Raw genomic sequence first — 13,692 nt, forward strand, 5'->3', positions numbered from 1 at the left:
GCAATTAGTGTTTGTGTGCACAGTGATCAAGATTATGTTAATTACTTTAAGCTTGGGCTGACATATCATGTTTTTTTCCATCATCGTTCTCTGTGGCATTTTGTCTTTTTTTTTCTTTGTCCGTATCCCTGCAGCCACAGCTGGTGAGCCTGTGTGCCACCTCATCCAGGGGGCACGCTGCCAGCTGCCACAGGCCCTTCCCCCAACAAGAGGGGGCTCCCCAGGAGGCAGTCTCAGAGCCAGACCACACCAGCCTGCAGGCTGCAGCCCAGAGCCACCCTGGGGCCATGGAGGGAGGCTCCAGGTCCTCCACCGACAGCCCCTCTGTCGGCAGCGCAGGAGACGCAGGTGTGTCCATATGGACCAGGGGAAATCAGGAGACATTCCAGGCCTTGGTTACTGCTAAGAAGCAGGTTTAGAAAAATAATAAAAACTTTGGTTGTCAAAGCACAGGTAAAGATTTCACAGCTATTTTCTTAAGTGCACTTGTCAATCGAATTGGAACACTTCAGAATGATACTTCAAGATTATAATAATGCCTACAGGCTATAAATTCGTCAGTGGGTCTGAATATGGTCACGCAGTTGGACTAACATCAAGGGCTATTGGAAAAAGGCAAATACAGTAGGCATAATTATCCAATTTTGGTAATTCGCCTGAGCAAATTATATGGAGGTCAGTGGAGATACTGCATGTCCAGTGAAGGGGTGGAATAGCTGAATAAAGCTCATCCTCAGATGATCTTTGCCTCCTGACATTCCCCCAAAACACCTATTGCCTTAGCCTTTGGCAGCAGCCCCGTGTATTTGCACAACCATTATGCCTAATAGCAGCCTAATATCAACCAAATTATTACCCCAGACACACAGTCTAACTGTCCCTTGTTGCTGGGATACCAGTGGGCTACTCCCATCAGCTGTGTGAGGTTGAGACTTCCCAGGACCCGCACACCCCAGACCTGGACCCCGCCAGCCAGGGGAGGGGCAACTGCAAGGCGGTGGTGTCCGGCCTCCTGTGCGGGAAGCCGGTGAAGTGGGAGGTGGAGTTTGACATCGAGCCATACCTGAAGGGCCGGGAGCGGGAGGAGAAGGTCCACGAGGAGCTCTGGAACGAGACCTTCCACCACCTGGCCGGATGCGCCATCATCCAGGACTTTGAGCACATGGCCGAGAGGGAGTGTGAGATTGAGCACGGTGAGCTGTGTCCGTCTTCTCAAGGCATCAGTGTCTCAGAAAACATTATTAGAGTTGATATTCAATCTCATGATCCATGAAATTGCAGTGTCATAAACCATGACTTTTCTTTTTTAAGTGTAAGACCTTGTTGTTGTTACACAGGTTCAGGCAGGAGGTATCAGCTGTATGCCATTCATACCAGCAAGGCCTGCAATATATTGAGCAAATATACCATCTTTATTCCTATTGATCTGGACACAAATGAGTATTTGCCGACATTTATTGAGTACATGAACCCAGGTGAGTTCCATACTATTTATTATTTCATATCTGGGAGTGATGTTTTGCTCTGTAACCTAATTACATGTCCTGAAAAATATGCTAATTACTGCATTTGTTTGGTTGGTCAAAATTTCACATCACGATTATAGTGACCAAAATTATCACGGTTATTAGTATTATTGGGTTATTGTTATTGTCATTTCACAAAGTTTTATATTGAAAACGGCACTGAGCACTTTCTGTTTGCATAAACATTGACTGAAAACAGGAAGAGGTCCCGCACACTGTAGTAGCTTGCACAATAGAACTTTCATGGATTGGACGTTTGGATCGATCAAGATCTTCCTCAGGTCGACGATAAACATTAAAATGCATGCATAAACATTAAAATAATGTGTCTGGGAAGCTTTTGCTAGCTTCGGTTGATGCTGGACAGTATTTACAGTGAGTTTTTCAAAGCATAGTAATCAAACACAGTTTAGTGATGATTTTATTGCAATAAATGTAATCAAATGTTCTCGTGGTTTATCATTATACTGGTTATTGTTACACCCCTAGTTTGTTGTAATGCCCCTGGGCTTTTTCAGGTGAGGGTCTGAAGAGGAGCTCTCGCTCCAGCTCTCGCTCCGGGAGCAGGAGGAACCGAGGCTACTCCGTGGGTCTGGGCCGCTCTCAGTCTGGCGCCATGTCAGAGGACGCAGAGGACGCCCCGCCGCCCAACAGTAAGACTGCCCCCCCTCCCTGCCTGTCCACACCGCAAGTGACCTCGCACGCGCGTTCCTCATATTCGCCGTGCTCTGTGTTTGACCTTGTGTTTGCGTTCACAATGAGGAGTATGCCGACTACTGTGTTTAGACCACATGAACAACGCTGTCATCGATGCAGTAGCCTACAGTGTCTGCTGCGTGTAAACAGGCCTTTGTAAAGAGGTTGACCAAGGTGTGTGTGTGTGTGTGTGTGTGTGTGTGTGTGTGTGTGTGTGTGCGTGCGTGCGTGCGTGTGTGTGTGTGTGTGCGCGCGCGTGTGTGGGGTGGGGTTGTTTTCAGATACTGAGGATGGCTTCTCTCCATGCAGCCCCCCCTCGTCCGCTGGCGGGGACAGATGCAGCTTCACAGAGGGTGAGTTTCAGACGGCACATACTGCACTAACGCGCCGTGCGGCTCGGCTGTCCGTGGATAAACCCTGGCTCTCATCATTGTGCTGGCTGCCTACATCACACGGGCCGTGTGATATTGACTTTAGCCCTGCCAGCCAAGAGAGAAGCATGGCCAGTTCTGTTGTCTGCAGGGATATAGTCTAGAATCAAACCGTGCAAACAATAACACACACACACACACACACACACACACACACACTGAAAATGGGTTGGCTTTGAGGGACAGCAGCTAGATTGTATGTGTCCTCTGCTGTCACTAATAGGATTCAGCGCTTGTCTTTTATCTGTGCACTGCATACTGATGTCATATTGAGGCCAGTTTAATGGAAAGCTAACGTGCCACAGCTGTCTCCTTCTTCTTCAGCCAATCAAAGGAGCCCGTCGGTGGTCTCCGACCAATCACAGAAATCGATGGAGAGCCTCTTTTCTGCCAGGTGGGTGCTGGAGACGCAACTGGAGCTGTAGTGCCGTCAGTTGGCAAACAACTGGCAAGAGCCCAGTATTATCTGGGTCTCCTCTGTTCACACAGTCACATCCGTTGTGTGATTCCAACATACTATTCACCAGCACCATCAGTCATTTTCAATACTTGCTGCTAATACTGAGGCCTGGTTTACACTAGCGCGGAGGTCCATGGCTACGTTTTTGAACGAGGGAAACGGTCCGTAATTGCACGCGAAATTGCAAACGCATATGACACCACCATTAAAGAGCATATCAAACATGTGATTTACGAGTTTGAGCTACAGCAACCAAGGGTATATTTTTTCATGGCTAGTAGCATAGTCTACTCTATAATATTCTGCTGCTGTCGAAAACTCCAATGCAGCTGTCGAGCCATCCAACCAACGCCAACAGTCACCAACACATACATTTCCATCCCCAACAAATACATTTCCATCCCCGTTTGTGTTCCATGTCTGGAGCGTGTTGCACACGTGAACACCAAAAAGGGATTTCCAGGCATGCATATGGTTAACATAATAATCTTCTTTATATTAATTTGTCGTTCTGCAGATATAGAAAACAGCACACACACACACACACACACACACACACACACACACACACACACACACACATCACTTGTGCAGCAGTCACGTAGCTGGGATCAGACTGTCTGGGTCTACTGACGCACCTGTGCGCTCAAGCACCCCACCCAAAGCCTCTTAAGCTACCCCCAAAGTGCCGGTGCAAGCCCCACTCAACCCTTATTTCCTGATGAAATATTATTGTTGCTATTGCACAAGAATATCAGTGTCAGAATTAATAAAACATTGAACTTAATCAAAATACAATAATAAGAAGAAGAATGGGGGGGGGGGGTCCCATGTCCATTAATATGATAAACTTAACTGTTGTCCCACATGCACATTCCTTGCTTTTAAAATAATCTTTTTTTTTTACGAATCCAAAAAGATAGCCTACTTTTATTTAAATCTCTAATTGTTCAATCTCAATCAGCGCTACTATGATAACAATATTATAGCCTAACTGTTCACCTTATACAGTAGCTCACATTATAGCTCACCTGTTCACCACCTATTTATCCATTCATGTTGTAAGAGACGAATGGCTGTAAACTCCTTGAACTCAGTCAGGTATATTGCCACTAATTTAAACAGTTCCCTTTGCCTCCCAACCACCATCTCATCTACTTCGTGTTGCTGCATTTTTCACATGTGAACAAACCAATTCCTAGGCTATTGTTCAATGATTACACATTAATATTGCTGACATAAACCCATTCAATAGCCTACCTCTTGTCATATTATGGGAGCTATAACTTAAGGGAATGGATGAAGGACATAAAGTAAACTGATTATAAGTACTATACTGTATATTGGAACATTTGGACTGAATTAGATTATTATTGAATAGAGAATATTATTCAAAAAGAAAAGTGCTCGGATGTTCAGACAGGTGTGATGAAGGAGCTGTTTGGTCGGGAACACAAACTGAGCTGGGGAGCCCACCCATGCGTATAGCGGCATATCTCAATAAAGGCTTTTTAACTTTTTGCCAGTTACTTTTTTTGAAGAGAGAATATTATTATTTGTAGTGTCTACTCTTGTTTGGGTTAAGATTTGAAATGTCTACTTTTTGAGGGGAACGTGTAGGCTAAACTTTTAATACAGTTTGTTATATCCTAGTACACTATTATCCACTTGCTGTTCTTTGCGTGACTCCTGTTATTCTTATTTCAAAATGTATATTAACTATAGTATCCACAAGATAGGTTACTATATAACTCAAACTCATAAATTACCTGTTTGATTGGTTTAATGTGAAGTGAACACAGCGTTATAGTGTAGCCCTATTCCTATTGTACTTACAAAAGCCTCTGGATCTGCCTATTACACTGTAGAACGCAGCTCCGGATTTCGACCTCCGAAACGTAGCTCCGGCCGTATCGATCTGCCTCTGGGTTCGAGCTTCGCTTTGGCCGTGGTAGTGAAATTGCTAGGCGAAAAACGCCGAAAAACGTAGTAGTGTAATCGAGGTCTAAATACTCCATACTGTATACCCAGGGTGTAGTGCTGATAAAGAAGTGGGTATACTGTAGCAGAAATGTTAAAGTTTTTACATTAGTGATGTTTAAAGAAGTGGGTGTGGGTGCATGGATAAAGAAGTGGGTCTACTGTGGGTCCATGGATAAAGAAGTGGGTCTACCCCATATACCTCTGTATATCCTCCACTACACCACTGCATATACCTGTATATATCATATGAAGAGACTGGAGGGCAACTGGTTACACTTTTTTATCTACCCTTCCATCCACCCACCCATGTTTTGAGATAGTGTAGCTGCAGCTTAACAACAAAGCTGTATTGACCTTTATTGAGCTTTATTTGTATAGCGCATTTCATACACAGAGGCAACACAATGCGCTTTACAGAGAACAAGGGAGGTGGGCATAGGTCCCACCCCTGCATATTCCCCCTCTCAACAAGGCGATCGAGCAAGCTCCTAGAGTATGTTTGTTTAACGGCTAAGAACATTTATAAAGCAAAAAATTACATTAAATTACATGTTCATAGTAAGAGAGGCTAAAAACATCATAGGAGAGACATGGTGTATGTCTGTGTGTGTGTGAATGTGCCTGGGCCCAGATAGAGGCACGGGTTGGGGTAGGGTAATCTGTTTAGATTCACTTTCATCAATTCACCTCAGTCTCCGATCTCAATGGGACTATTATCTCCAATCTGCTTTTGTCAGGCCCCCATCGGTGTGATGCTCACTGTGGAGTAAATGGATGTTTTTGCTCTCTTGAAAACACTTGGCTGCACACCAGTGTCCTTGTGATCTTCCACTTGTCAGGGATGTAATTGCCGTAAACTGAAGATTTTGGAATGTGTTTTTTTTTCACAATGTGTACATAAATTATAATGGAAAATGAACAAGAGATAATTACAAAAAGAAGGTGATTGTTTTATCATGAAAAGCACAAGAATGTGTCACGAACTGAATCAGATCTCCTTTTGTCTGTTATGTTCCTCTCTCTGTCTCTCTCCCTCTCTTCCTCTCTCTCTCTCTCCCTCTTTCTCTCTCTCTCTCTTCCTCTCTCCCCCTCCCCTCTCTCACTCTCCCCCTCCCTCTCTATCTCCCCCTCTCTCTCCCCCTCTCTCTCTCGCTCTCTCTCCCTCTCTCTCCCTCCCCCTCTCTCTCCCCCTCTCTCTCTCCCTCTCCCTCTCTCCCTCTCTCTCTCCCTCTCCCCCTCTCCCCCCCCTCTCTCTCTCTCTCTCTCTCTCCCTTTCCCTCTCTCTCTCTCTCTCTCTCTCTCTCTCTCCCTCTCTCTCTCTCTCTCTCTCTCCCCCTCTCTCTCCCTCCCTCTCTCCCCCTCTCTCTCTGTCAGACTGAGCCTCACCAGGACCCGGCTGCTGACTCGGGCTGCCAGGGGCTTCATGTGTCGAACGCACAGCAAGACCAGCGACTCCGTGGGAGAGAGCGACAACGAGAACAAAGACTACATTCCCCTGGTGGGCTGAGTATCTCTCCACAGCGGCCCTCCCAGTTAATGAAGCTAATGAAGATGTGACAGCTCTCTCATCTGTAGTGTTACTTTAACCTACCTCATCAAACGTTGGCATTAAGTCACAAAATTAGTTTTTCTAGTCAAACACTCCATAAAGAATGATGTATGCTATTGTTAGTTTTTCAGGTCCTCACTAACTATAACTAGTAAGTAAATAAGTAAAACTGTATTTATATAGCACTTTTCACAGGACAGAGTCACAAAGTGCTTCACAGGTCAAAAAAGACAGTCAGAAACTACACAAAAAAGATAGTAGAATACAAAGAAAATCACAACATAGGCAACAGTCAGTTACGGCTGTCCTAAAGCCTGCTTGAACAGGTGGGTCTTAAGCAGTCCCTTAAAAATGTCCACAGAGGGAGAGATTCTTAAATCCTGGGGGAGCGCATTCCAGAGATTGGACTAGCATCTACTAGCAACTAGCATCTAATTGCATCTAATAATTATGCTAACATTCTCCCTGTCATACAGGTGTCCTTACAGCTGGCCTGCGGGGCGTTTGCCCTGGACATCGCCCTGTGTGACACCATCAGCGTTCCCATGGACAAGCTGAAGTGGACGTCCCCTTTCACCAGCCACAGGGTGAGCCTAGGCCACCTGTCCCACTCCACCTGCCGCCGTGTGGACGGCCCAGAGGAAGGCCGCCGGTCCACCTCTCCGTTCGAGCCGGACGCCGCCAGCCTCCCCCAGCATCCTCAGCAGCAGCTGGGGGACCTGGCGGTCAACAGCCCCAGCCCCTCTCACCTCCACCTGGCCAGGAGCCCCAGGACCGAGGGGGGGCCATCCTTCCTGGCCAGCCCGTCCGCCTCCGCCGAACCACCGCTCTCCCCCTACTCCCTGACGGACAGCGGCCGGGGGTCCGAGTCGGACGGCCAGGAGACGCCCCCGGGCGGCCCCCAGAGCCGGCCCCTGGACCAGGAGAGCATGGTGTGGGCCACGGCCGTGGCCCTGGCCTGGCTGGAGCACACCTCGGCCAGCTACTTCATCGAGTGGGAGCTGATCGCGGCCAAAGCCAGCATGTGGCTCAGCGCCCAGAGCATCCCAGAAGGCCGGGACCTCGCCTCCGTGAAGGCCACCGCCAACCAGCTGTTCATCATCCTCAGACACTGGGACGAAAACCTGCAGCTCAACATGCTCTGCTACAACCCCAACAGCGTCTGACTGTCCCAGACATACAGGACACTCACTAACCAGCCACACTATGCTAACTGACACTCTTTATTCTACTGTTCTATGCCTTTCTGGAGTCTGTCGTGTTGGTGCAGTTGTGAACGTTGCGTAACTGGGCTTTGTTCTGTTATGTGTGATAACTTCTGAACATATCACAAGCTTCACAGAGAGTTTAGATACAGTAGCAGACATGATGTCAACTTATGGGCTTAGGAGCAAGATTTTATTATACAGTGTGCAGTGTGGGAAATCAATAGAGATAGTGTTAGAGACAGACAATACTATGGAAAGTTGATATCGATCATCTTTATTTGAGAAAGAAAAAAAAAGTGTTATTTTCATCATATTGATGTCTGAATATGAGAGAATCTGACCATCAAAGAATATCAAGACAGTTCATTAGGCTATCTGCATGTTATTGTGTTGTAGTCATCTGCCTGACAATTTTCTATTTCCATCTAACTTAGAGAAAATCGAGTAGCATATGAGAAGTATATGAAACTGTTCCCAGACGTTTAAAGAGAGAGATCACTCCTTGCTGTTTGTACTCCTCAGCCATAAGTGCCTAATAACGGTTAAACTCTAACAGAGGTTGGACAGAAAACATAGATGACAAAATGTTTTGCTTCTTTCTAGATTTCCCATTGATCAAAATACTGTTTGATATTAATATAGTTTCCATAGCAATGCTTGTAATCATGCACAGCCTGTATCAAGTAATGTCTGTGGCTTTATCAACTTGAGTATTTACTTGAATGTTTCTATTTGAATGGAAGAAATTAATGTAATCGTTCTGCTGTTCCTTCATATCTACCTTTGAAGCGTGTTTGCAGTGTTTCTTATCTGCCAGACTCATACTCATAGACTTGTTGCTTTACTCAGGTATTGTTTTACTCAGGCTGGATTTCATCCATCCTTCTGCATGGAGTAATATGTTTATGTTCAGTTTTAACAGTATGTTCCCGCACTTGGAACGTATATTGCTGCAACTCTGAGAAGAGACTTAGATGTCATACTTAAGCTGTGAACGGCAAGCTATTAGTACTGTAACCGTGACGACTATCTTTAATTGTGAGAAGTTGTGTGAGGTCAGTTCTATCTCTCAGTTTGCTGTGTACTGTAATTTGAAAAATATTTTTTTGACTGTTTGAGGCTGTTAAAAGCTTATTGTGTCAGTTTACCTGTCAATGCTATGACCAGCTGTGCAACTGCATGTAATAAAAAAAACTTTCCACTGAAGAATCCCAATTTGTATTGTGATCAACGTACTTTCTTAAAGTTCATATGTTTTAGAATGGTTGCTATTCAAAAGCAATACTTTTAACAGCCAGTAGATGTTGCACCACACTTAGGAAGTCATATTAGGAAAATACTGAGTGTACTGTAATCTTTAGAGGAGAGATCCACTGTGTCAGTGTTCCTTTTTATATTGAGGATGAGGATGGAGCATAAAGAGATATGTACAGTATTGTTTGTACAGTATCCCACAGCATCACCCATTAGTGCTGTTGGGATGACGTCAGTGGTGTCAGGTAGGTCAGAACCACATTGTTTTGCTGTTCATTAACAACGAAGAGCAGTGTCTCCTTCAAATCCAAAAGGTAATTAGGATGAAAGGCTGTGGTAAAACTAGCCACTTAAAACCCTATGAAGGACATACAGTACTAAGTGTGTGTGTGTGTGTGTGTGTGTGTGTGTGCCAGCAAGAGAGAGAGGGAAAGAGAGAGATGAATGCAGGCATGTAGGGTGATTCAGATATCTTGACCCGTTCTATGCGGACCCAGTGCTTTGAAGTGCAATCCTAATAAGATAAGAAGACGCCTCTTCAATCCCTCCCTCAGTAACCCTTCCATGCTTCTGATGGACTGAGGGTTGAAAGGATCTTTCTCCACCAGTGCTGCAGCCCTGTGTTGTCAACAAGGTCAGCTTTTGCTCCAGAGATTGTGGTTGACTCCCCCTCACTAATTTTCCCACCCCCTTATTCTCAGGAGGATCTTGTGAGACTGGACTTTTGATGTTTGAATTGTTGCTAGGCTACTGCTTCTATATTCAGAAAGCATAGGCTACATGTATATGGGAAGCACTACAGTTGCCACATTTATATAGTATAAAGATTTGAAAATATGCAGAAATGTCTGTTTAATCTGAGCCCTTGTCAACATGAAGCAACTGATTCACACTACACTGTACTGTAGGTGCTTGGACTCATAGCGTAGCCTGTCAGTTTAAATGAAAATCTATAATACATCCTTGGCGATGGATAATTTTTAAGACACTGAAATTATGCCCTACAGTAAAAGGCCTCACTAATAGTAGGTTTAGTATATAGTATAGTGATCTCCTTCATACAACTTTGTCTGTGAGATAACGAGACATAAGACAAGATAAGAGACACAGAGAGGCAGCTTTCATCTTCTATGCCTCCGGCCTCTGGAACACCTTGCCAGAGAACCAAAGAAGGACTGAAACTGTGGAAATTTCTAAGCAAGATCTTAAGACATACCTATTCAATCTCGCCTATAATCACTAGCCAGGATCAGGAGGCATGGAGAGGCAGCCTCCAGCCTGCTAGTGAATCCTTTGTGTACCTCCTTGGTGTATATCCTTTTGTGCATTGTGTGTATATCAAGATGTGCGTTGCTTAGCGACTGGCCTTGATTGGTCGATGAGGAACGAGATGATGCTGTATGTGTATTAGTGTACATGATAGTGTATATCCTGAGTGTGTATTTCTGATGGTGCACAGTGTGTTTACTAAGACGTGCGTTGTCTAGGGACTGGCCGATGAAGAACTTGATACTACTGCATGATTTTGATGCTGTGTGTATCCCTACTGTATTGTGCATTGTTTATATTAAAATGTATGTTGCTTATGTGGCTCTGCATTCTACTAACCCTGTCTGCTTCTCTCCTCCCTAGTGTCTCTCCCTCTTATATTCTAACCAGGTCCTGTGGATGCCCCTCTGTCTCCTGCAGGCCACCCTGAGTCTGGTAGAAATCCCCCTAATCGCTGTAGAGGGCTACTAACCCTGTCTTCCTCTCTCCTCCCTAGTGTCTTCGTCTCTTGTACTACACCCAGGTCACGGAAAGTCCTCCTCTCCCACCTTTTCCTGGTCAAGGTCCTCCTAAGGTCCCCATGGCTCCTGGAGAGGCCCCCTGCCATCCTCGTGTCCAGCTCCATCCCACTACAGTGTCGCCAGCTGTCCCTATCAAGTCACCCACCCCCCTCTCCCTTTCTTGGCTCTTTGCTTTTTGTTTCCCCACTTCTGCTTAGCGGCTTTACCTAGTTTACTGTACAGTCTTCAGGAGGCTGTCTGATAAGTGCTTACTGTGCCTTATAATGAAATATACTTAAATATCCTTTTATGGACTTGAGGGATAGCTAACACGTAATGGCCTACAGTACCATATCGGTAACATCTCTGTTATTATTTATCTACTCTACTGATAGTCATGTCTCTTATTATGTAGAATTTAGCCCATGTTTGGTGCTCTGTAAAATGTTCCTAACTAATGGATTTAAACATTTTCCAGGAGCTTTCTTGATCGTTTCGTTGAGAGAGGTCAGGGAATACTTTTTACAGCTTATCTATTTTGGCCCCTGGGTGAACTGATTTTTACTTCCCTCTGGAAAATTAGTTGTAGGATCTACAGCATCCATCCCCCCTTTGCTCTCTGTAAAGTTCATTGCGTTGCCTCTGTGTACGATATGCATTATACAAGCCGTCAATTGACAAACATTTTCCAGGAGCTTGCTCGATCGTCTCGTTGAGAGAGGTCAGGGCAGAATTTTTACAGCTCACTTTTCTGGCCCCCAGGTGAAACTGTTTTATTACTTCCCTCTGGAATATGTAGGGGTGGGACCTATGCCCACCCTGCCATTGCTCTCTGTAAAGTGCATTGTGTTGCCTCTGCGTATGAAATGCGCTATACAAATAAAGTTTGATTTGATTTGATTTGATTTGATTTGATTTGATTTGATTTGATTTGATTTGATTTGATTTGATTTGATTTGATTTGATTTGATTTGATTTGATTTGACTTGAACAGTATATTTTACTCTCACGTCTCAAACAGTTTTTAACAAGATATCCATGACAACTGCAGAAGTTTATAAAGAGTCATTCATCTTATGATGTACCACTTGGAAAAGGCAGCTAGTTACTTTCATCTAATCTTTTACTTTTATGAAGTCCTATGTCGTTTGCATCAAACATCTGATATTATATTTACGAGCACCGCTTGACCCCTGGTGTGTTGTCACATGGCTGCCGGTGCGCGTCCTGCTCCCTCACATCTGGTGGTGACAGACCGCCTGCTGAGCCGGGGCCCAGGCCACGTGGTCCTGGTAATTGGACCGCTCAGTGCTTCCTCTCAACCACTTAGTTAGAATTGAAAATCTCCCGGGAAAGCCTCGAATTGGGGTTGCCATGGTTGTAGTATAGCGATGACAGTGCTGGGCACTTTGATCGTAGCCTAATTAAAACAGCCACCCTAGACAAAGGTAGAAACTTTAACCGCGTCTGCTCACACGCCTGCTTCTCTGAAGATGGTAAGAAACAAAAAGAGCATCGTCCCCAAACAGCTCTCTGCATGGCAACCATGGTCTTTAAGCAGACACTCTGTGTGACTGTCTGATTGGATGATACGTATGATTGATCGCTCCTCTTCCCTCCTCAGACAGCCAGTGAACAGGGCACCTTGGCGCGGGTGACCCAGTGACATCAGACCATCAAAGACCCCAAGTGTAAACTCTATAATCGGCATTTGGTCTGTGTGTGTGTTTGTGTGTGTGTGTGTTCAAAATATGGATAGGCAAATAAACATGGCCTGTTATTATATTGTCCCTTTTCTTGTGTGAGACAGGACTTTATTTCATCACCTACTATTGATAATAGTAGTAAATACATACCACAGAAATAGCTGTAAATGGCAACTGTGTAGCGTCTTATTCAGTTTGTTCTGATACAATATGCCCCCTAGTTTGTGAATACAATAAGTACTTTCACTTGATACAGAATGTCAACACCCAAATATGTTTACTCGGTTCAACCTCGCCTTGCTGTTATCAATGCAGGGAAGACCAGGGAGATGATGGACTGGACTTCTATCATGGACTTCAGAAGGAACGAGGCTCGGCTGACTCCCGTTTCAATCCAGGGGGCTGATAGAATTGAAAATCCCCCGGGACAGCCTTGAATTGGGGTTGCCATGGTTGTAGTATAGCAATGACAGCGCTGGGCACTTTGATCGTAGCCTAATTAAAACAGCCACCCTAGACAAAGGTAGAAACTTTAACCCCCTAACGGTTCAAAACGGACTGTCCGCAGCGTTTGCCTTTGATTCCCAATGCACCAAAGACAAGCCCTGAAGGCCAGGAAGGGAGCCAGGACAGTCTCTCAGGAGAGTCTCTCTGGTCCCTTTATTGCTGACAGAAAACAAGAAATCAAGTTTGTTTGTGATTATTACTTGAGGAACAGGAATTGAGGTGATGCATCATTTGCTCCAGCTCGCTGCTGTGTAACGGGGGTTGGATGTAGCTGTACAGCTCAGGTCTGCTCACACGCCTGCTTCTCTGAAGATGGTAAGAAACAAAAAGAGCATCGTCCCCAAACAGCTCTCTGCATGGCAACCATGGTCTTTAAGCAGACACTCTGTGTGACTGTCTGAATGGGTGATACGTCTGATTGATCGCTCCTCTTCCCTCCTCAGACAGCCAGTGAACAGGGCACCTTGGCGCGGGTGACCCAGTGACATCAGACCATCAAAGACCCCAAGTGTAAACTCTATAATCGGCATTTGGTCTGTGTGTGTGTTTGTGTGTGTGTGTGTTCAAAATATGGATAGGCAAATAAACATGGCCTGTTATTAT

The 13,692-nt window shown here is 45.1% G+C and overlaps 1 protein-coding gene across 1 annotated transcript in view; it reads left to right on the forward strand.

The window, feature by feature from the left end:
• The window catches only part of vwa5b1 (von Willebrand factor A domain containing 5B1), a gene marked incomplete at both ends in the record, with an annotated part of 29,943 nt that extends 22,132 nt beyond the window's left edge, over positions 1 to 7,811 (forward strand). Inside the window, 8 exons of the mRNA XM_084446257.1 lie at positions 135 to 348; positions 900 to 1,193; positions 1,338 to 1,475; positions 2,045 to 2,179; positions 2,504 to 2,575; positions 2,978 to 3,047; positions 6,471 to 6,594; positions 7,122 to 7,811. Of these exons, the coding sequence (XP_084302383.1) occupies positions 135 to 348; positions 900 to 1,193; positions 1,338 to 1,475; positions 2,045 to 2,179; positions 2,504 to 2,575; positions 2,978 to 3,047; positions 6,471 to 6,594; positions 7,122 to 7,811 (1,737 nt within the window). The remainder of the gene's footprint in view (positions 1 to 134; positions 349 to 899; positions 1,194 to 1,337; positions 1,476 to 2,044; positions 2,180 to 2,503; positions 2,576 to 2,977; positions 3,048 to 6,470; positions 6,595 to 7,121) is intronic.
• Positions 7,812 to 13,692: the final 5,881 nt, after the last annotated feature.

Source organism: Borostomias antarcticus (genome assembly GCF_949987555.1).
Source record: "Borostomias antarcticus genome assembly, chromosome: 11".
In the NCBI taxonomy this organism is placed as follows: Eukaryota; Metazoa; Chordata; class Actinopteri; order Stomiiformes; family Stomiidae; genus Borostomias; species Borostomias antarcticus.